The sequence below is a fragment of the Lactuca serriola genome, chromosome 9 (genome assembly GCF_051521515.1).
Source record: "Lactuca serriola cultivar US96UC23 chromosome 9, Lser_US96UC23_V15, whole genome shotgun sequence".
Classification (NCBI taxonomy): domain Eukaryota; kingdom Viridiplantae; phylum Streptophyta; class Magnoliopsida; order Asterales; family Asteraceae; genus Lactuca; species Lactuca serriola.
The window spans coordinates 54133493-54157972 of NC_136416.1; the positions used below are offsets into that span (position 1 = coordinate 54133493).

A 24480-nucleotide genomic window follows, 5' to 3' on the forward strand; every position below is an offset into this window, starting at 1 on the left:
GAAAAAAAAATGAGTGGTGAGTATATCCTCCCATCTAATATTTGATTCATAGACCCTAAAATAGTTATTGTGTATCGCTGATGGTATATTTTTTCTCAAAATGTCAAATGTCATAAAATAATGGCACTTTACAAAAACACAAAGTTGATGCTGCAAGATTTTCTTAGACCAATAACGGTTTCCGAAAATTACAAATACTTCCTTACTAACAAATCTTACACCCCGCTCCCGAGTTATAGCAAAGAAAAGAAGAGAAAAGAAAAGAAAATAAGGAGAGAAAAGAAGAGAAAAGAAAGGAAAAAGAAGTTGTCATTTGTGCTCCCGAGTTTGAGAGAAATGGAAGGAAAGATAAATATTTTGTTCCTTTTCAAATCCTTCCAAATCGGGAGGAAAGGTAGGAGGGAAAGTTTTCCTTCCATTTTCTTCCACTTCTTTCCTTTAATGAAATTCGGGAGCACCATTCTCTCTTGCTTTCCTCTCATTTCCTCTCATTTCCTTTCTTTTCTCTCTTTAAGTTGAACTCGGGAGCGGGGTGTTAAAATTATGGTCATCAAATTACAATTCTGCTATTGACCGGATTTGGAAAAAGATGAAAAATGTAAATTGAACATAAAGAAAATAATTTTTGTCGTTTTGTTTATTTTAAAAATTATTATTTTCAATTTTACTGTCCATAATCTTTTATATTTTAGTAGAGTGTAAAATAATAAACCCAATTACTAACTTCTAAAATAAACCTTTACATATCGATGTCAGACCCTTTTTAAAATTAAAAATCTTCAAAAAAAACATATTTTATTTGTAAGTTTGCAAGGATGAAAAAGACAAAATTTGGTGGATAAGCTCTACCCCAATATCATTGAGATTTGAGAGTAAATGAAGCAAGCAAAACTTGTTTTCGTAAAAGCCACTACATCTACATTGAAAACCCCAACCCCACCAAACATTCCTCTTTAATACCACTTCCAGACTCTGTCAATTCTTCTAAATTCGTCTCTTCATCGTTTCTTCACCTAAATTGATTCCTCTCTGTTGCTCCCTGTGTGATTTGATGGCAATTTCTGATATGGTGGTTGGTAATTTGACGATCTTGTACTTGGTGGTGATAGCAGCGATCAAGGTTTACAGCCAACTAAGCGGGCGGTGCTACGGCGGAGCGGCGATGCTGATTCTGTCGACAACAGTCGTTGGATTGTTGTTAGTACTAGCGCTGACGTGGGATGTATCCCGTAAGGTGGTGACGTGTGCGGTGGTTACTCGTGGCCATGATGAGGTGGAGGTGGCACATGAGCTGTGTCGAGGTGGCATATGTTGGCACGGTGTTGCCGTTAAGTATCCGGCGTCACAAGTCCGGTTCAGGCTACCTCAACAGCAAACCATGAACCGGCAATGATATAAATATAATTCAAGCCAAAATAAAAGTAAAATTAAGAAAGAATGTATTTTATAGGTGGATAGTATCATAGTAGATTAATTTTGTTTTCTTGAAAAGTTTTCAATATAATTTCACATAATTTAAAGGAATGGAGTAAAAAATTATATCCAAAATTTCAAAACGCTAACCGGTTGGGCGAATAGTCACACGTCCAGAATGTAAGAGGTTCCCGCTAAATAAGGAAATTTGTTTGTTTCATCTCAAGCCCAAAACATATGGAACCACGTACGCATTGGAATTAGATTTGACCCTCTATCGATGTCTTTTTGGTGTCGTATAGTTCATTACTTTTACCTATTCAAAAATCATTATATAGTCCATCAAGTTCGCCACTATATGCAATTATGCATGATCCTCAAATATGAATTCACTAAATTGAATCTCATTGTTGAGGGAGACAAAGTGGACAGCTGTATAAGACTTAATTTTTTTTGTTATATATTTTTATTTAAAAATAAAAAATTATAATAAAGATAAGGACCATTTTTTCCTTGTTCGTCGTGGACCTTCGAAAATATATAAATTTTCAATTTTTCAGAATCGCCCTTGTTGAATCTGTTACATATTCTAGCTACTCTCACTCATGGTCTTCACATTTGTATGTATTTAGCGGACTATTGGGTGAGATGTTTTGAGAGATGTCGGTTTACATATCTTCATTATCTAAAAGATAAACTGTTCTTTATTCTAGGATCCAAGGTGTCTGACTTTGTAATCTCCTTTTTAAACTTCATTATCTCTTGTTTACGTACCACAATGTTTTTTTTTTTATAATACCAGTTTTGAACATTTTTTCAGTTTATTTCACATAAATTTTTTTATTCTTTACATTAATACAACATTTAATTTTTTTAGTTAATATTAAAAATAGTTTTTGAACAGTGTTTTAGTTTGTTTAACATTAATTTCAATATAAACAATAGCATTTGAACATATAAATTTTACATTTAACACCATATTTAAATGAGTATATTAGATTTTCATGTTGTATATTAGCTAGGTTTGCAGGTGAAAAATTTCCGGTTAAACTAACAAAGACTTTTAAAAAATTTATAAAAAAACTAGATTAACATGTTTCGTCCATATGGTTTGCAAAATATAACATGTTTAGTCAATAAGATTCATTTGCTATAGTTTTTTTTGTCTCTATTTTCATAGTTTTGTTGCACCTTTGGTCGCTTAATCGAGTGACCTTTATATTGTCGTTTTTAAGAACCCTCATTTGCATTGCACATGATGACATTTTGATTATTTCTCATAACATTTATATCTCCACCCCTCTAGAAACATCATGGCCGTTCAATTACTTAAATGTACGATTACACCATCCCTTAGCAAGATTCATCTAATTGAAATAGTATACCTTTGATACTAGTCATCTTCATTTCCTAACTTTTGGAGTATATATGTGAAGTAAATGCTTTAAGTAGACGTCAATTGCATCTATGGTTTGTATTCTTTCTTTTTGGCATTGAATATGTGTTTATATAGCTCCCTTGATTATTATTATTTTGGTTTTTATAGGAGGATATGATAGCTTTTTCAACATAAAGATGCATCATGGTAGGATGTCTATGCCCTTCCCATGAAGAATAAAATAATTATGTACACTATTTCGATGTTATTGACATTAAAGACCTTTAGATGTATAACCTTCAAAATTTCATAAAGGAACTAAGTTATGATCAAAGTACCCTATTTATGAATATTCCCTAGTTATCCACGTTGATTTGTACAACTGCCTTCTAGCCAGGTTATGATCAAAATACCCTATTTATTCGGTCCGGAACCGGCCCATAACAGAATAAGTCTCAAACTAAGAACCGCAAGTTAGACCGAATACCACTATTCGATCCTAACCGGTTCCACTCTTCTATTAAGAAATGTGCTATCTAAGAAGGTGTTTGGAACTGGAACCAGAACCAGAACCGGAAAAACCAATAAATAAATAAGCCTTAAATTAAGAACCGGAAATTGAACTGAATACCTCTATGCGATTTTGGTTTGGTTTTTCGGTTAAAAACTCATCCCTACTTCTAGCCATATTCAATGACAAATATGTCATTGCTTTTTCTAACCTTGTTGCAAACCACATGTAAGTCAAGTTCTACATAGAACATGATTAAACATACTTTTCTAACTATGTTATCGAAGAATTTCATGCTCTTAAAAAATATAACAATTCCAAAATGATTGTTATCTATGGCCATTTTAGTGGTGATGGTATTGTTACTTCTGTCAATGGGTTTGGTATTTATATTGGTGATCAGTTTGTTGAATGGATAAAGAAGATGAAATCAATTTAGGTTGGTGAAGTGTGAAGATTGCTTTTGGTTAAGGAACTTAGATGAATATTGTATTTTGTTACTATCTTTTGTTAAGTAATATCAATAAACAATTCATATTTTGGTTAATGATATGAAAATTATTATTATGGTTTTATAGTATTAACATTGTCATGGTTATAGTTGCTTAGTTCATGTTTTTGCAATTTGGAATTGGTATATGTATGTTATGAATGGTTAGTTTATGAATTGCCGATTGCCATGGTCTTGGTTTACTTAGTTCATGGTTTGGAATTTTGAATTTATATGTGTATTATAAATTCCGGGTTTCATGGTTTTAGCAACTTGGAATTGATCTATGTATCTTATAAATGGTTATGCTTTGTGTATTATTATTATGAATTTACAGCAATTATCTTGGTAAAAAATAATTTTTTTAAAAAATTTTCATGGTTGTATTTGTTCTGTATATAATTAAATTTTAAGAACTTTGGTTTTTTCATATTTTTTTTTTCAAAGAAAAAAAAATTATGACAAATAAAAACGAAGTGAGAGAAAATATCAAACTCTCTCACATACTTACCAGAACGGCCATACCATCCCGCTATTTTGGTGCTAAACAATCACCATTTTGATGTTTGTGGTCGGAGAACTTCTAAGTTTGTGCAAGAAAATTTGAAACAGTTATATATCTATGTGGGTGCTCTAAAATGTGTGTTAGGGGAAGAAGAAAAAGAAGCGAAAGGAAGAGTGATTGAACTATATATAGAAGTGAAAAACAAATACTTCCCAGAAATATTATTCCTTATCAAATAACTGTTGGAACAAAACTATACAATAAGGCTACATCTTTCTAACCTCTTGCCTTCTCATTCAATACAATACATCTTTCTAACCTCTTGCCTTCTCATTCAATACAATAGCATACAATATATATAGAGGAATCAAAACATGTCTACCTAGTCAAAAGCAACAAAATGAGGAGCTAAGTAACTAACCCCTATCTAAACTATTCTAAAAAATATGTTAAACAAACGTGGCCTACATGACCTTTAATTATTCAAACTCTACAAGCTAGAAGGACTAAAATACCCTTAAAGATAATCACGTGATTGACTTAGTTTGGATTAACACAACAATAACCATAATATTATTTTGGGAGAATTTCATATATGCCATTCTTAAACATCAAAATGTTATATTTATCAAACTTAATTTCTAAATATCATATTTATCCTTCATAAAATTTCTAAATATCATAGTTACCCTTTATAAAATTTCAAAATATCATATATGTTCTTTTTAAACATCAAAATATTATATATGCCATTCTTTAATATCAAAATATTGTATATGCACTTTTTAAACATCAAAATATTAATGGTAATATCTAAAATATCTTTATAATAATAATCATCAACAACTAAAACTAAATAATCAAACTATACATTTCATAGAGAGGGTTGAAGATGAATCTTTTTGTTTGTCAAGAGGACGACATTCCAACAATTTAAAAGTTCACATTTCGTTATCATAGACGTAAGGATAATATGGTTAAATTTTTTAATTATTATAATAATTCTAAGGTATAAAAATGATTATAAAATATTAAAAACATTATCAAAAAGGATTTGGGCACATATGATATTTTGAAGGTTTATGAAGAGTAAATATTTTATTAAGAAATAAAATTGGGCAAATATAATATTTTGAAGTTTAAGATGTGCATATATGAAATTCTCTCTATTATTTTGCATCCATAGTTATAAAAAACAAACATTCACACACTCTAGGGAAAATAGATGGACATAATTAAACAACATACTTAAGATCGTAAAAAGTGGAAATCCAACTTCAAACCCTGAAAGGAAAAGATCATCATCATCTTCATTCTTGCATGACTTCAATGGACCTCCACAAAGTCCTGAGTTGTTTGCATAGCTTCAACAGATACTCTATAACCACTACGAAATATGGGTCCTGAGAGTCTATTGTTAGAGACATTAAATACCACAATGCAATAAAGTACAGTTAAATCTTGTGGGATTCGGCCTGTTAGGTGGTTGTTTTGAAGCTTTAGTGAATTCATACACCTACAATTGACAATACTTGATGGAATTGAACCTGATAGACTGTTGTTAGAGAGATCGAGATGTACCATGTATACTAAACTATCACCAAGATCAGAAGGAATGGTAGTTGTTGGAAAGAGATAACGTTCTCATGTTGGTACAGTTTCTTATGCCAATTGGAAATGGTCCTTTGAGTCTAGTACTCTAGTCACTACTACAAAATCAAAAATAAAATTCGGTTGAAAAAGAATTAGAATACAAACATTGAAGCATATTCTAATAGAACCGTGTTTTATTTGAAGAAGCAATAAGAAGATATAATACGGTAAACTATGCATAGACAAACGACATGTAGTGATGAAGTAGCAAGCCAATACGTCACCACGTTATATGCTAACTAGTCAAATGAATATCATGCTTAACTTTCATTGTTTTGACCATTGATTTCAACTTTTTCCCACTTTCTAAGATTTTTACATTCTTATTTATTTTATTTTCTAATGTAAATATTGGGGAATCCAACGTTCCATTTTTATATAGGATTTTTAATGTTTTTTCATTTGAATATTTGAGATTTTTGACCTTGTCAAAAATTATAATTAATGTTCATATAAATGAAAAAAAATTATGGAGGCGTTAAAAAGACATTCTACTTATTTTTCACTTAAAAGTCAAAGACAACTAACATACAACAGCATTGCTTGTAGTTAAAGCAAGGTAGCATGATTAGCATAGGCAACAGCAAACCAGGAATTCTAGTTCATTCCATCTTTAATCTAGTTTTGTAGAAAACTTCTTGAGTCTAAATTTCTTTTGGGTTTCGTTCCGGAGAAATATAGGTAATACACAAAATATATACATGAATAATAAAATACATCTAGTCTAACAAAATCTAGATTGTTACATACGATCTCAAGTTACTTACACATAATTAGTCTAGGGGAAATAGAAAAACATAAACAAAATACTTAAGATCGTAAATAGTGGAAATCCAACTGCAAACCCCGAAAGAAAAAAGCCTTCATCATCATGTTTATTATCATCCTTACAAGCCTTCAAGGGACCCCCGCAAAGTTCTAGGTTGTTTCCATAGCTTTCTGCAGAGAAATCACCATTTGAAAATATGGGAACAGGTCCTGATAATCTATTGTTGGTGACATTAAACACCTTGATTCGATCAAGTGCAGTTAAATCTGAAGGGATCTGGCCTGTTAGGTTATTGTTGTCAAGCCTCAAAACATTGATATACCTCCAATTCACAATACTACGTGGAATTGGGCCTGAGAGACTGTTGTTGGAGAGATTGAGATCTACTATGAAATCTAAACCATCACCAAGATCAGAAGGAATGGGTCCCGAGATGTAGTTGCTGGAAAGATCTAAAGTCGCCATGTTGGTGCAGTTTTTTATACCAACTGGAAACGATCCTCTTAGTTTCTTGCCTGCTAGATGAATGCTAATAACTATGTTATCATCATGCCAACATTCAACACCAGCAAAAGTGCAGATGAAACCTTCGTACATATAGTTAAAATCCCAGCTAGAAAATATATGTGAAGGGTCTTCTAGCGATTCCTTGATAGATCTTAGGCAACTGATGTCTGCTTCAGTGGCTTTGATTGTAGCAAAGCAAGCTAGCATGATTAGCATCCTTAAACGCACCCTAAGAATACTATTTCTTTCCATTTTTGATCTGTCGTGTCTACACAGAGTATAAATCTCTTGTATGACTCGTATTCATAGGAAAAAAAGGGTGAAGGAACTCTATATGAAGTCAAAGGCTATGAAAGATTATAAAATTAAATTGATGCTGGTCTTGAGAGGATCACCCAAAAGAAAAATTAATTAATTTAGTGTGATATGCTTTCAGCACAATCCATGTGCACGAAATTTTTTTATACCTTAAATGCACATGCCAATCGTGGTTGAATAAATATATACTATGAGATAAACGTATAAGCATAAAAATCAACATTGTTTCCGTTAAAAAAAATTAAAATATCAAAACTCGTATATTTTTTTTCCTACAAATAAAATATAACATTGCCATATTTTAACATTTCATTTTAATGTCATTTGATTTCGTATATATGGATCATCTCGTATATCTAAATATCATTTTTGAATTATTTTTTTTCAATATTATTGGTACTTTTAATAAGGACTAATAAAGAAGGGGCCATCTACTAAGTAAATTAGGGATGAACGTTGGAACTGGATAGGGACAGGAATCGAGCGGTTCGGAACCGGAAGCGATATTGCGGTATTATAAGAACCGGGAACCAGACCGCTGGTTTCGGTGCCAGTTCCGGTCTCGGGTTTTCAGTTATTTTTTTCAAAACAAGAACCCGTTATAAATAAAGTGAAACTAATGATGATGCAATTCATAATACATACATGTAGTTTAGTTGGCTTCCAAAAAATAAAAAGGCAATTAAACTTTCATATTAAAAAAATGAAAAAACGCTGCATTGATATGCTGTCTTTCCAGACTTGTATCAGATTCAATATTTAACTAAACTATGACTTTTTACATTCTAAAATGAAGTACAAACACTAAATTACATGTTGGAAAAAAAATCAATTAATTCTGACTTCATATGAGTGAGTTACAACATTTTAAAAACCGGGACAAAAAAAAACATGCTGAAAAAAAACGCAGCGTTGATATGTTGTCCTCCAGGGCTTGTATATGATTCAATATTTAACCAAAATATATTTTTTACAGTCTAAATGAAGTAAAAACATTAAATTACATGTTAAAAAAATCAAATAATTCTAACTTCATATGAGTGAGTTACGACGTTTTAAAAACCGAAACATAATTAAAAAACGTGCTGAAACAGAAAAAATGCAACATTTATATGTTGTCTTCTGGGGATTGTATATGATTCGATATTTAACCAAAATATGATTTGTTATAACCTAAAATTAAGTACAAACACTAAATTACATGTTGGAAAAAAACCAAGTAATTCTGACTGTTACTGTATTTTAAAAACCGAGACAGAATAAAAAAACATAGCATTGATATGCTGTTTTCCGGGGATTGTATATGATTCAATATTTAACCAAAATATGTTTTTTTTTATAGTCTAAAATTAAGTAAAAACATTGAATTACATTAACGAAAAATAATCAAGTAATTCCGACTTCATATAAATGAGTTACGGGATCGGTTTTGCTATAAGTAGAGAACCGCTAACCAAACCGTTTTATTAAATCCGGTTTCGGTTCCGGTTCCGGTCCGGTTCCAGGCCAGTTTCGATGGTTCTAATGCTCATCCCTAAAGTAAATAGGTTAAATAATTTTTAATTTAATAAAGTTTAATCATAAACTATAATCTATTTAATAAAAAGTTGTATTTGGGATGTACATGTGGAATGGTGAGAAATTATTATTATTTTTTTGGTGATAAATTATTATTATTTTTTTTAGTGAAAAGTTGGGTTGAATTGGTTTATTTATGGAAGTAGTCTTATAACATTCTATTTTTATTTTTTTCTATTAAAAAAAATTCTATTATTACGTCGCGCTGTGTTGTGCCGGTTCTGTTGCGAAACTTCGACAGTCATAACTTATTCGTTATAACTCGGATTTTGGCGTTCTTTATATGCACGAAAACCTTGTGACATATACTACAACTTGGTTATGATTATTTATTCTAAACACTCTTCTATCAAAAAGTCACTTTTTGATGCTTATTGTCTCTAAATTGACTAGCCTGGAACTATGGGCGTTACAATTATCTCCCCTTTAGGATGATTACGTCCCAGAATCATCAACGAAAATAAGACTTGTATAATGATTCCATACGTTATATCTTTTCATCCTAGGTAATAATCGTAACTTCTATGTTTCTTCGAATGAGTATCTAACTCTTGGACTTCTTGACCGCATGCGATGCTCAATCTTGCACCTGCTCTTCGTACTATGTTGGACTTTCAATCGTAACCTACAAGTTACAAAATAAATCCTTATTGAGGACTCCTTCTTCTTCTTAGGATAAATACTTTCTTTTAACTATTGTAACAGACCGATGGGTCGTGCTCTAATGACCTCTCATCCTATGATGCAACGCTTAGACTCAAGTCTTTTAGAGTCAAATTCCAGAATAGAATATACATTCCTTCATATTCTAATGTGATATGATCACATTTTTGCATGTAGCATTTCTAGCTACAAGCTTCCTTAACAACGAGCGCGATACTATCGATCACATTGATTTCAATCTTCTGGCTTAGGTTAGATGTTACATCGAACTCGATTCTCGGAACCACGTAACAAACCTATCGTAGTCAGACTCAATTTGATATGACCACTAGGGTCGGAATAACAACCATCTTACTAGTCATTACCGAAAAAATGGTAATGACATACTTTGAACAAAACGGAATCAATTACTAGCTTCTTGGTAACCTTGTGACTTTCCTTGATCCAAGACATCCTTGTGACTTTCCTTGCACCAAATTTTAACAGAGGGATCGCGAGCGCGGTCTTCTATCTATTGCTGCATTCACAACTTTCAAACATTGTCTCCATCTCGGAGATCCAGTCCATAACTTGCACCGGTGTCGGGCTCCCAGAAAGACACGGTGGCTTGGATGCCATAAAATCCTTGTACTTGCATCCACGTCCATCATTTCCTCCATCTTGGTTGTTTTTCCTAAAAATTAGTGGGTTAGCTTGACCAACAATCCCACTGAGGTTTCCTCCTTCCGACTGCCCTTCATTCAATTTGGGTTGTTCAATCGGCATTGAAAGTCCTTCACGATTCTGTTGAAGCGGACATTTAGTTTCCTCCATCTGACGATCCAACATCATTTGAATCATCTCTCGTACCCCAACCATTGTCATTGGCTCAGGTACTGCTGCTACCACAGCTACTTGCTCAACCACAGGCGGTCGATTCCTATTTTCGTTCACGTTTCCAGCTCCACTTCTGGTTCTTGCCATTTTTGATCTATACACCGAATAAGGTGAATTTAGATCTCTATTTTGATAGACGTTCAAATCATCCTTATCACTCAAAAACGTTTACTTGCTATTTCTAATATCGTAGTCGTACGCTTAGAATCCTAAACACATAAGGTTTCCAGATCTGGTCGACAACAGACCATAGATGCGAACAAACAATTCCATATATGACAAACATATAGCATTTAACACATAAAAGCATTTTAGGCATCTTTCCTAAAATATACTAGTGCTCGTGTCTAAAATATGGTAGACACTCATCTCAAAATCATCGCTTAGCATTCTAAGTTTAAGTCTAAATCCTACAAATTCCTAGTTCGCTTAAACTGATGCTCTGATACCAACTGTGACATCCCCAATTTCATGACCAGAAAGACCGATTTGTTTATGCTTTATTTTATAAAATCATAGTAATCCTTTGATTAAAAGAGTTGCGGAATTTGTTCCCAGAAAACATGTTAAGTACTTTATCAAAGCATTTCCAAAGAAATGCATTTTATTCGTTTTAAAACATTTGGGATGTCATGGTCAATACAGACACATAAGCAAAAAACATAACTTACATTCATTTACACTAATGATTTACATCTCCTTTAATCTGTCAGTGAAATATGTCTTCGTATTGATACCTGTGATACAAAGAAACTGAGTGGGTTAGGCTTGGGAGCCTGGTGAGCATGTAGGGTTTTCAACCCACAATAATACAATTATTATATTCAATCATCCCAAAATCAACCCAATTACCCATCCCCATTATCTCCTTTATTTCTTAAGGATTTACCCTAATAATCAACTATCCTTCATTCATTCATTCCTAAGGATTGACCTAAGGAATTTATCCAAAGTCTATGGCTACCAAGGTTCATACAACAGGCACTACGTCACATAGTCGCCAGGGTTTATACGATAGACACTACGTTGCATAGTCTCCAGGGTTTATACTATAGGCACTACGTCGCATAGTCGCCAGGGTTTATACTATAGGCACCACGTCTCATAGTCGCCAGAGTTTATACAATAGGCACTACGTCTCATAGTTGCCAGGGTTCACTTATAACATATTTCATCTCATACCAACTACTTAATCTACCCATGTTCTACCCAACATTTATCTTGTAGATATAAAATACACATACAGTTTTAATCATTTTAAACCTGTATAAAACATCAAATCCATACCCATCTCAAATAAACAAACAATATATAACACATAGCACGAATTTCATAGTAGACACTTCATATTTATGTGTTAGAAGAAAGTAACTACACACTCACTTAATAATACGATGATCGGACAACACTACGACTCTAAATGTAGTATTCTTCGGTGAAACTGGGATATCTTCTCAAAACCGGGCTTCATGCGGGTAGAGTTTCGGCTCGAAACTCTTTTCTTCTCGGGATCGGGGCTTCGGAACTCTTTTCGGGTCTCGGGATGATACCAGGGCTTTGGGGGTATAACTTGCATGTAAAACGAGGCAATATGGAGTGAGAGGAAAGAAATTGAGCAACCAAATCGGCTGGACTCGACTTCTATTTATAGGAGGGGTCTGGCCCTCGAACGCAGGGCATTCCTCAGGGTAACGCATGGCGTTCCCTTCGAACGTGGCGCGTAGGAGTGGGGTTCCAGTCTTATCTCTTATCTGGTTAAGTCAGCATCGACGTGGCTAATCCGGGGCCAAGCTATGAACGCGGGGCGTTCCCCCTTTGGGATGCGTTCCTTGAACTTCAGAAAATCATAACTCTTGCATACAAGCTCCGTTTTTGACGTTCTTCATATCCATGCGTAGGTGAGATTATGTTCTACAACTCTCGTTTAGATTCTGTCGGCTAATTTTGAATTAATTTTTTATTATATTATTTTTAGTAGGCCCGGACTAGGAAAACTCCGTTAGAAATTCATAACTTCTTCATCTGACGTCCGTTTTCATCTGTCTTTTTACCGTTGAACTACTATCGACGAGATCTTTGATTCTCGTTTAGATTGTTTCGGCTAGAAATCACTCGATCTCAAATCCAGACTTCGGGCTGCAAATTGCTAAGCTGAAACTTTGGAAATTCATAACTTCCTTATACGAAGTCGGATTTAGACATTCTTTTTATGTATGTTCTCGGTTTAACGTATTCTACGAGTTATTCCAAGATGAACCTTTTCTCTCAAGTTATTCCAAGATGTTGGTGATGTTGTGTGAACCATTTGAGGTGTCACACTTGAGGTACTTGGCTCTTAAGCTCCATGGAATCAAGCTACAAACAAAGAGGTATGTAATTCTACTAGAATTTATATTATATGTACTTCATATCATGCTAGTTAGAACAATACCTTGGAAAATTGATATTTGCATGCATAATAGAGAAAACATAGATCCAATGTATTTAGGGTTGCATGTACACCTTAGGAGTGTTACAATGCTCAAAACCTTTTAGTGGTATCAGAGCCTAGGGTTGTTTTCTTTTATACTTAATGCAAATTGCTGAAAAATTCGATTTTCTGTTGTTCTGGACAGTGGACTCGCCGACTCCACTGATGGACTCGCCGAGTCCATGCATAAAATCATCCAACTCGTCGAGTTGGTTCCTGCACTCAATGAGTTGGACCCCCAGACAACAGATTTCCGAGGTTTTTGGCTGAAATTGGACTAGGAACATTACTTTAAGCTGTTTTTTGAACTAGTAAACCTGTTTTTGATGTGGTAATGTTCATGCTAATGCAATTTCATAAATAATTGTCAATAGATTCATGTTTTGTATTACTTTAATGATTAGGCTAATTACATGAAAATTGATTGATTTGAATTATCTTGTTCTTATGAGTTGATTTAGATTAATAAAAAAGTTATGTGATAATATGTTTTCAATCCAAATTGATCTAAAAGTTGTTCATAATTTGTGTTTTTGTAACTTGTCCTCAAGTTATATGAAAAGCCACATTTATGATTCTTAAAACTCATAAGATTTCCATAGTTATGAAAAATGGAGAGTCTCATTTTTAAATGTTTTAAAGTCTTCCATAACTTGTCCTCAAGTTATGGAACTTGAAGAGTTTTTCATTAAAACTACTTTAAACACATAAGTTATGGAATTGAAAAGTTTTTGAATAGTTCAAAACTTGCCCTCAAGTTTTGGATTTTGTAAGGTTTCCCCTCATGAACACTTTAATTCCAAGTTAAGCCCTTAGAATTTTAAAAGTTAAGATTCAACCCTTATACTTTATAATATTATAAGTTAATAATATATATATATATATATATATATATATATATATATATATATATATATATATATATATATATATATATGTATGTATAAGATCAAGTCAGTCTTACTGTTAGTAGGCCTCATGCACGAAACCGTTCTATAAGGGGAGTATAAGGTTACTGCCTATAAAATGGTAGTTTAATTGGTGTCCACTCTCATCCACCGCTTCCTTGACTGGTGGAGGCTCGTTAGCCGAACGGGTAGGACAAGGACTAAAATTCTCCCTTCATTAAAAGTAGTAATCATAAATACTAAGTAACTAAACTTTTATAAATTCCCAATCTTAGTTACTTTAGGAAAATGTGAATTTGATGCTAAACCATGAAATTACACTCTGCACTTTGCTTAAGTTGGTTAGTATCATGTTTTGTGATCATCTTGATGATTAAGAAACCATTTTACAATTGGTCCTCTAAGGACATCTTAGTGCATTCTTATGGCTAAGAAGAGGAGTTAATAATTGTTAAAATGATTGAATCAAGAAGATGAGTCATACTTCATTCCAAACAATTCTTAGAGTAATACTCCAAGATTGTAACTTGAGTGACATATCTTAAAGAAAGGTTTATTAACACTAGTCAAATGTAAGAGTAAAGTGTGTCCTACTCTTGTACATTTGAAATTGGTAAGTTGTGACGTTTTGGATAAAACAAAGACCAATTAAGGCCAATTCTGTGTAGTGTTTGTCTTGATAAAGAATCTGCACTATCTCTTGAATATTTGGAAATTGAGTCCTACATGTCAAGAGGACAGTGGGAGTCTTAAAGATCTTGAAAAAGCTTCAAGATCTAATCAAGAATAAAAACCTGTAATGTATCACTAGCACACGACGTGAGGTTTATAACCTATCGTGTTGACATATTCCTATTTCTGTGCCCATTCCAGTTAAAGTTGGTTTTGCATATGAGCTCTGAGAGTTCTCAATTGGTTGCTTAACATCTTGGAACCAATGGAAAAACCTTGTGCTTCCAGGTGGCAAGTAGTTAAGACTGCACAAGTTCAATCCATATGAGTTTAGAATTGTCACTAACCTTGTCTTGAGATTATGGTTTTGACAAATTCACATGGATAGGAACACATACACCATAAAATCTAAGTGTCATAAGGTTTCTCTCCGATTTATGAAAATGATGGTGAGGAAACGCTTTCACTAAGTAGATTTTAGGTAGATAGCAATTGTGATATTTGCATCCTCAAAGTCATTAGTGGAGCGTGTGTTGTTAACCGACACACTAACATGGACTTGTAAGGAATGGGAACAGTCTAAACAATTGAGACTATGATTACAACATCCCTTTTCACAGTTTTGAAATTGTTTAGACACACATGTGTGCTATCTAAGGAAAGGTGTATGATCTTGATAAAGTTTTATCAAAGCATCTCATATCAGAAATTTGAACTTTGGTAAGAAAGTCAATAAAGTATTGATTTCTAGAAGTCCAACTGATTTTTGAATACATGTCAAAGCTAGTGGGAACATAAGTGTTATGCTAATAATCATCATGTTAGTGGTAGCATGATAATTATGATAAGTGTTGCAAGTTAGCAATATTAATTATAGAAAACAAAAGTTTCAATTGGGAAAAGTTGTTTTGCTATAATTAAGGGAGAGGAAATTATACTTCATTTCAATTTAGATTGAGGTCTTAATCATCTTTAGTCAAGGATATATATATATATATATATATATATATATATATATATATATATATATATATATATATATATATATATATATATATATTAATTTTATGTTGGAATGGCTCAACATAAGGAAATTCTATATATGGGTCCATTATTTGCGTTCTAAAATTCGATTATGATTACGGCATCCCTTTTCATAATTTGAATTATGAGAACTTGGCAAATAGTAATAGAAATATTATAGCAAAAAGACTGGTCTTGTATCATGTCTTGATGTGAGACATCATGAATCGTGTCCCATATGCTTCGGATATAGGATCGATTGCATGTGCTATAATATTCATCTGTTCTAAATTTTTCCAAATGCCTAGATCATTAAGAGGGAAAAAGTACTAGAACTAGATATGAATAATTTGATTAAGCAATTGTCGAGGACAATCTAAGGTTTACCAAAGATTGGTTGCTCAGGGATAGTTGGAAGTATAGTGTTAATTTTGGAAGGACCATATTGACATATTCTGAAAAGAGGCAGATCTTGTTCAAAAGTGATAGTCAAAATAGGACTATAAAGTTGTCTCCATAGGTGGAAGTTATTTAATCTGTATAAGATCAGAAAAATTAATAAAAGAAGGATGTTCAAAGTAATGTACTTTGAATATGAGACTTCGTTTCCATGGAATTGATCTCCATTGGAATACTCTGTAATGTCTGTTGATAAGTCTTTGTGACTTTGTGCATAATCATTACAAGATGATCAATGCATATAAGTTTAGAATCTAACAAATTTAGGTAAATGGCAGGAATTTGGAATTCTTGCATTTGCAGTAAGGATTTGGGATTGTGAAATGAGAATCATTGGAATTATGTTCAATCGATCTATTTCACAAAGTAAAGATCATAGACAAACTTAGTGTGCATACTTGGTGTATGACATAACTAATGTTTTGAAAAACATAGTGTGCATACTTGGTGTATGGCATGACTAGTGTTTAGAAAACATAGTGTACATGCTCGGAGCATGGGACAGCTATTGTTTTAATTCAAGTATAAAGTTGATAGTTTGAAACAATATGCAATGAATAATGTGTAATCAATAAGATGATAAATAAAAGGTGTTCTATTTATATTCATAAGTTCTGAGACCATATTGGATTCGATTATTCATGTGTTTCAATTTGCATGTTTTGACTTCCAAAATAACTAGGTCATTCTTCCTGAATGACTAAGTTATTCAAACCATCCATAGTCGGTTATATGTTAGAAGTAGATATGAATCAAGATTGTCATGAAGCTGGTTTGTAGATGTCCAAGGTAGTGGACATAGCAAGAGTTGCTACAACATTCATGAGTGCTCATAAGTTCTGAGTATTAGATTAAACCCACGCTTATTTGACTCACTTCATGGATCTTATCACGAGTGATCATGAGACGATAATATCTTATATTCTTCAAACCTAGAGATATGAGTTATTGCCTATGAGTCGGTTATACATTGATTGTACAAATTGGTAACTCGATGTTATAAAATGTGCCTTTGTGTATGATTCAACAAGTAGTAGAACAAGCATATGAGTCGAATTTTATCCATTCCTTTTACCCTTGAAGGGATAAAAGCGATATCTGTGGGCCCCTCGATGATTTAGTGATGACACCCCGAAGTGCTTGGCCAAGCCATGACTGATTTGATTTGTTCAATTAGTCGGTCGTCATATATCGGAAATCGAGAAACAACAAATGGACAGAGAGAATGATTATTATCCATGTCTCAGTCCATATGATATCTAGAATGGAGGAATGTATGATCCCTTATCTAATGGACGCGTCATTGATTTGTTCAGAGTTCGACAGCAGCTTTCAAGAGCTATGATTGCTAGTCGGTTTTTGAAGTCATACGCAATAATAATTTTAGACGTATCCAAGTGGGAGACTATTGGATTAGTGTCTAAGTCCATAACTATAATTGGTATGTACTTGACCCGATTGGCATGGTCCATTTAGGTTGCATGGCATCGGAACAATTTGGATAGACTTTTGTGAGAAAAGGAAAATTATGATTTGTTAATATATTATATGTTCTAATATATTAATATGGAATCATATTATTTAATTAGTATTGATCAAGAATTAATTTGGAATTAATATTGTGATCAAAAGGAGACTAATTAAATATATCGGCATTGATTGTGTAAATCATTCATTCTTATATATGTGGGCTTATGATCCATAGTTCTTCATGTTGGGCTAAACCCATGGAGTAACCCATGGATACACCATGGAGGTTTTAATCCATGGAGCATGAAGAATATGGAAAGACATGAGTTACATGGTGTAACCCTAATAGCCACCATATATAAGGACCCCATGGCTCAAGAAATTGGCACTAATGTGTGTACACATGAGGGTTAGCCGATTTGAGCATATGAACCTTTTCTCTCAAGTTATTCCAAGATGTTGGTGATGTTGTGTAAACCATTTGAGGTGTCACACTTGAGGCACTAGGCTCTTAAGCTCCATGGAATCAAGCTACAACAAAGTGATATGTAATTCTACTAGAATTTATATTATATGTACTTCATATTATACTAGTTAGAATAATACCTTGGAAAATTGATATTTGCATGTATAATAGAGAAAACATAGATCCAAGATATTTAGGGTTGCATGTACACCTTAGGAGTGTTAGAATGCTCAAAACCCTTTGGTGAACCCCAATTTTTCCGCCTCGAGGAAAAAGCTTGTGCACTGGGGTTCTCCATGTCAACAACCCAACGACGACCAGCGATGGGGTCCTTAACCCCAAACAACTCAGGTGCACCACACACCTTGAACTCCCGGAGTGAGGGAGTTCGAGTCCCAATCTGACCCACAACAATATCAACTTAAAAAGACCTGAGCCACTGCTCCTTAATCTCCATGATCCCCTGCTTGACGGTACCAAAGATCACCGGGGTAGCGTCAAGGATGCCACGATTACCTCAAATGCGATAAGCTCGCGCAGCCTCTCATAGATTGGCTCTACACCATAGCCTGAATCTGATCCTGAGCCTGAACCCAAATCTCCTCGCGTAATCATCACCATACTCAACTAAAAAATACAACATAAAGAGTAATTGATAAGGAAGTTTGAAGGGATTACTCCTCACCAGACTCCTTACAGCTTCTAGCTTTGTCCTTGTTTCGGGTACATGTCCTATGCTTTTAGTAGTATGGGCCCAATACTACATTCCACACCTACCTGTGCCTCCCCCTAAGGCCATACATGATACTTTTAATGCACCCAACCACATATAACTTGACCCACATAACAAACTCAGATCCTAGAGTATTCTAGGATTTCTCTATCCTCACCGAATCATAAACCTAAATCAATCATTGTAGGTTGCCCTATGCATGCATGCTATACACAGATAGAATCACATAAACTATCAAATAAAGCTTCTATCCTAAAACAACAACCAAACAAGGAACAGGAAATAAGGTAGAATTCATCATTCTAGGGCTATGAAATCCTAGACATGTATAACTTTGAAAGTAGGGGTGTAAGTGAGCCGAGCTACTCGTGAGCTACTCGGGATCGGCTTGTTAAAAGCTCGACTCGAGATCGAATTAAACGAGCCTGAGCCGAGCTCGAGCCTAAACATGAGGCTTGTTTATTAAACGAGATCGAGCCGAGCTTCTATCAACGGGATCGCGAGCCTAAACGAGCTTAAACGAGCCTATATACATACATACATACATACATACATACATACATACATACATACACACACACACACATACACACACACACACATAGAGGCTCGTTTAGGCTCGCGAGCCCACTAAATTGTTCACAAGTCGAGCTCAAACTTCATTTTAAGGCTCGAATCGAGCTCGAGCTTCCTCAAAATTAAACGAGCCGAGCTCGAGCTTGGTCAGGCTCGGGCTCAGCTCATTTATACCCCTATTTGAAAGCATACACTTCGCAAATAACCAAATCAATCATATGTTTCTAACATGGCTAATACATTGGGAACACTTACTTGAGCTCGACCGATTTCGCGCATTGTACTCTCCTCTTTACTTAAGAAAACCATTTTCAGAAAAATTTAACTTTTGTTTCTTTTGAAAAAGGTTTACCATTTCCTCAGTTTGAGTTCTGACACACCCGACAGTATGCCTGAATCCCTGAAACCAATACCAACTTTGAACAACCCAAAATTCAGATAAAAATTTTCATTTAATATCTAGAAATTACAACCATGTTTTGTTTCCCAAAAATTCCATTACATCAAATCATATCCAAAATATTTGAGTATCCAAAACAATAATGCGGACATACTGGAGAGTGAATGTTGCGCCATCAAGCCAAGCCCTTTCCCTTAGAACCAGAGGTACCTGAAACACCCAAAAAACTGTAAATAAACGTTTAGTGAGTTCCCAAAATACACAAACATACAACCACATAATACCATGCAACATATATTAATAGAATTTTCATGGACTCCCTCCATGGTCTTCACTTGGAATGCCATGGGCTCCCGCATGGTCTGATAACCAAGTGCCATGGGTTCCCCCATGGTCTGATAAACAAGTGTCATGCCCCCCCCAATGGTCTTCACATAAGTCATTACATGCCAACTAATAAACCATTGCATAACAACTATTAATACCTCATATCAAGTAATGGTCCGACATTTATGCCTTCAACCCATCTTTATAATGAGAAAACTCACCTTAGTCCGTTGAAAACAATAGTTGCTCGACTACCAATCCAAAATCTCACACTGTATAAATATAAAAATAACCCTAATTAGGATTATGACACAACCTAGTCAAGGGCTCAAAATCCTAAATCTGAATCCCTTCATTATATCCCTAAAGTCTCTCCTTCACTCATGGGCCTAGCATCCAAGTCCAAACTATAATGGGCCACAAGGCCCAAAAGGTCCAAAAGAAGTTTCCTTATAATGGCCCCAACCAAGCTTTGCCCATTTACACTAATGGGTCTAAGGCCTAAAAGGCCCAACTCATGACCCTAAAGGCCCACAATGGAAATTTACCCACCTAACGTAACCAAGTCACAACCCACGATGCAACCTTAAGCTCCTAAGTCTATATGTGAAGCCCATACCGAAGGCCCAATATACTGAAACCCTTTTTTGAGTATGCAGAGCATACTTGTAACACCCATAAAATCATGCCAAATTTAAACTTTTTAAAACATTCAAAAACCAACAATTATTACAAAACTTTTTTTCAAAATAGTTTAGTGTCAGAGTATCCCATAATCAATCATGAAAACATAAGGAGGTGTACAATCACGCCTTCGCCTTCCTGCGATCATCAGAAGTACCTGAAACAAAATCAACAACTGTAAGCCCGAAGCTTAGTGAGTTCCCCCAAAATACCCACGCTATACAATCATAATCATATCATATAAACAAACAACATGCATAATGAGCCATCAACCTGACTGGACCGCCTTGCAGGCCGTCAATATATCTGGACTGCTCTCTGAGCCTTCGACACGTCTGGACCGCCTCTCAGGGCCTTCAACTTATTCGGACCGCTCGCTTGGCCTTCAATCTGACTAGTATGCCCTCCCAGGTCTGCAGTCTATCCGGTCCGCCCTGCGTATGTTGGCCTAAGCACAAAGCATGTACGCCTCAACCCAACCGTCAATCAAAAAAACATATGCACATGAATATCATGCGCTAACTAGCATGTATAGATAGTCATACAGATCTAACATATCACTAACATGGCAACCATCCTATAACCAGGATACCGATCTAATTGATCACAAACATAGCAACCATCCTATAACCAGGATACCGATCTAACATATCGCTAACATAGCATAATCCTATAACCAGGATACCGATCTAACAGATCACTAACATAGAATAATCCTATAACTAGGATACCAATCTAACAGATCACTAACATAGCAACCATCCTATAACCAGGATACAAATCATAAAGCATATCGTGCAATAAACCCGGATACAAATCCGAAAAGGGTCGAGATTGGTGCCTTAGACCCTGTTGGTATAGTGAGGAGAACTCACCTCACAAGTAGCTCGGAGTGATAATGTCAAAATACTCTAAATACAGCTCCAACTCCAACACCTACATCCACAAATGATCCACTTCCATAAATTCCCAAATTACTAAAATACTCCCAAAAGTCAAACTGGTCAACCGTTGGTCAGAGTCAAAGTCAACGGTCAAGGTCAACAGTCCATGTTGACTCAACTCGTTGAGTGTAGCTCATTGACTCGTCGAGTCCTTCCAGAACTCGAGAAATCGTGAAAACCCTAGTTGACTCGCCGAGTTTCCATACAACTCGTCGAGTCCATGTGTGTCCAAATGTCGGGAAAACCCTAATTGGCTCGTCGAATCCATGCAGAAACCCACCACGACCAATCTTCATCCGACTCATCGAGTCCCTTCAGCACATTTCTCATTCAGACAATTTTAAGCTTCCTAAAGCTCCAAATTGCAGATCTAACCTCCTAGGTCATGGTTTCCACGTAAAATTGTAAACTTTATGTACATGCATGGTCCTAAATGCCAAAACCAAGCTAAGGGAAAGGTTTAACCCAAAGAGAAAGGCCAAAGCTTGCTAAATATGATAACCTTATGACTATAGGGACTTAGAGGAGTCCAGATCTAAAGTTACAACTTCAGATCATTCCCCATACCCGAAATAATCCACAACCAACTAGAAAGTGGCCCTAAACCTTTACATGAAGACATCTAGCTAGATATTATTCAAGGTAACGAATCTTTACCTTCAAAATGATGCCAAGATGAAGTAGGGTCAGATCCACAAGCTTCTCTTTTCTCCAAGCTTCTTAGACTTCAATCCTTCTTAACAAAATCCACCTTCCAAGCTTCTTTACACACAAAAATAGAGAGTAGGCTAGATTAGGGTTTTTCTGAGCTCAAGAGCGACGGTAAGGGAGGCTGGGGGGGGGGGGGCTAATGACCCTTTAAATAGGGTGTAAGACCCTAGAAATTAGGGTTTCATCTTCCAGCTCCTACTTGTCGAGTCGGGGTCCTCCGACTCGCCGAGTAGACCACATAAATCACGCGAGCTGACTAAAACTCTACACGACGAGTTAGGGCCTCCAACTCGTCGAATAAACTTCCTTAATTTCATGAAATCCCTAAATTTCATTCTCAAAAATCGGGATGTTACAATACTCATCTTGTATTCTAAGCGTACATGCTTAAGGGCCTGTACGCTGCGCATACGAGCTTGTACACCGAGTATACTCTTTTGATTTGCCAACTATGCCATTAAGCTCTTATTTGGTTTAGAGACTTGCTCCAATACTCAAATTTGACCTCTTTGAGGTGGGAAATCACATAAACTTTCCAACTTTACGTGCATGCATGGCTTAAAGAAGCCCAAAAGCCCAAAAGAACTTAATAAACGTCTCAATGCTTGCATGGAGGTCACAAACACCATACAGTTTGCACCTTTAAGCTATAAGAGTCCACTAAACGTCTAGATCTATAGCCTTGGCATCATAAATGGTCTTGGCACATCAAGACCTTCAAAAAGGAGCCAAAAAGACCAAAATAAGTCCAAAAAGGAGATCTAAACAATAGATGAGCAAGGTGTAAACTTTATACCTCCAAAATTTCCCTAAGATGAAGGAAATGCTGGATCTAGAAGCTTCACCATGATGAAGAGTTGTACCACAAGCTCTTCTCCTTTCAAACACACCAAAAAATGGCTTCCTTTTGACACTCCAAGCTCAAACTCACTTCTAATGCTATTAGGGTTTCCAGGGACGATGAGAGGCAAATGAGGCTGAAAGAAATGAGGTCCAAAGGTTATAAGCTGGTTTAAATAGGGTACAAGTCTAATAATTAGGGTTTTAGACCTCGACCTCGTACGCCCCGCATATGAGCCTAAGCCACCCGATGCATCTGCTGGTGTACGCTAAGTGTACACACATATATGCCCAACGTACAGAGGGTCCACATATATGAGAATAATATATTAATTAGAAATTATGGTATTTAATTAATAATTAATCAAAAATTAATTAGAATTAATTTTGGGATTAATTAGATTAATTTAAAGTGTAGGGTTTATTTGGCTATTTATTGATAGTTGAGGAAAAAGGCTCTAGAACCTCCTTGTAAGAGGTTGGACGAAAACCTCTAGGAAGGGGCTAGAATTTTCATCCAAAGGCTCTTGGATGGAGGCTCATGGGTTGCTTGGTCACCAAGCAAAGGGATTTAGGTTTCCTCCTTAAACCCTAGCTTTGGCTCTAAGCTACCTCACCTATATAAACGGATTTACCCTTCACAAATTTTGCACTCATAACCATAGAAGAGATCTTGCCGAAATCTCCTTCTCCCTCTCCATAATCCTTAGTTAAGGCACTACACTTGTGGTGCTAGCTGCCAAAGGTTTTGAAGAAGAATGATTCAATATTGTTTACAATAACAATCTAAAGGTTAGTTTTTTTTTTCTTGTCTTATGGATCAGTTTGTTCATAGGAAAGTTTTCTAGGTTAGTGTTCATAGTATGTTGCTAATATGTGAAAGACATAGATCAAACTAGGTTGCATGTGCCTTAATAAATTGAATTGTTTGATTGTTTTTTCCGCTTAATGCATTGTAGTTGTAACCTCTATTTCCCATTAGTACATTGTATCAGAACCTAAGGCTTTCTTTCATGTGTTTGCACATTGGTGAATCGAAAAAGAAACTTGGTTTTGCTTTAGTCGGAGCTCACGGCGTGAGCATATGAGGCTCATGATGTGAGCTTGACCAGATCTAAAATTGACCTAATCTGCCT

At 35.1% G+C, this 24480-nt stretch overlaps 1 protein-coding gene across 1 annotated transcript; it reads left to right on the forward strand.

The window, feature by feature from the left end:
• Nucleotides 1-1051: 1051 nt before the first annotated feature.
• On the forward strand, nt 1052-1393 carry LOC145075706 (uncharacterized). Its single transcript, XM_079021846.1, has one exon. The coding sequence runs from the start codon at nt 1052-1054 to the stop codon at nt 1391-1393; it is 342 nt and encodes a 113-aa protein (XP_078877972.1).
• Nucleotides 1394-24480: the final 23087 nt, after the last annotated feature.

Excerpts from the sequence above, each read along its gene's own strand:
- LOC145075706 (XM_079021846.1), top strand. The coding sequence starts at position 1,052 with ATGGCAATTTCTGATATGGTGGTTGGTAATTTGACGATCTTGTACTTG.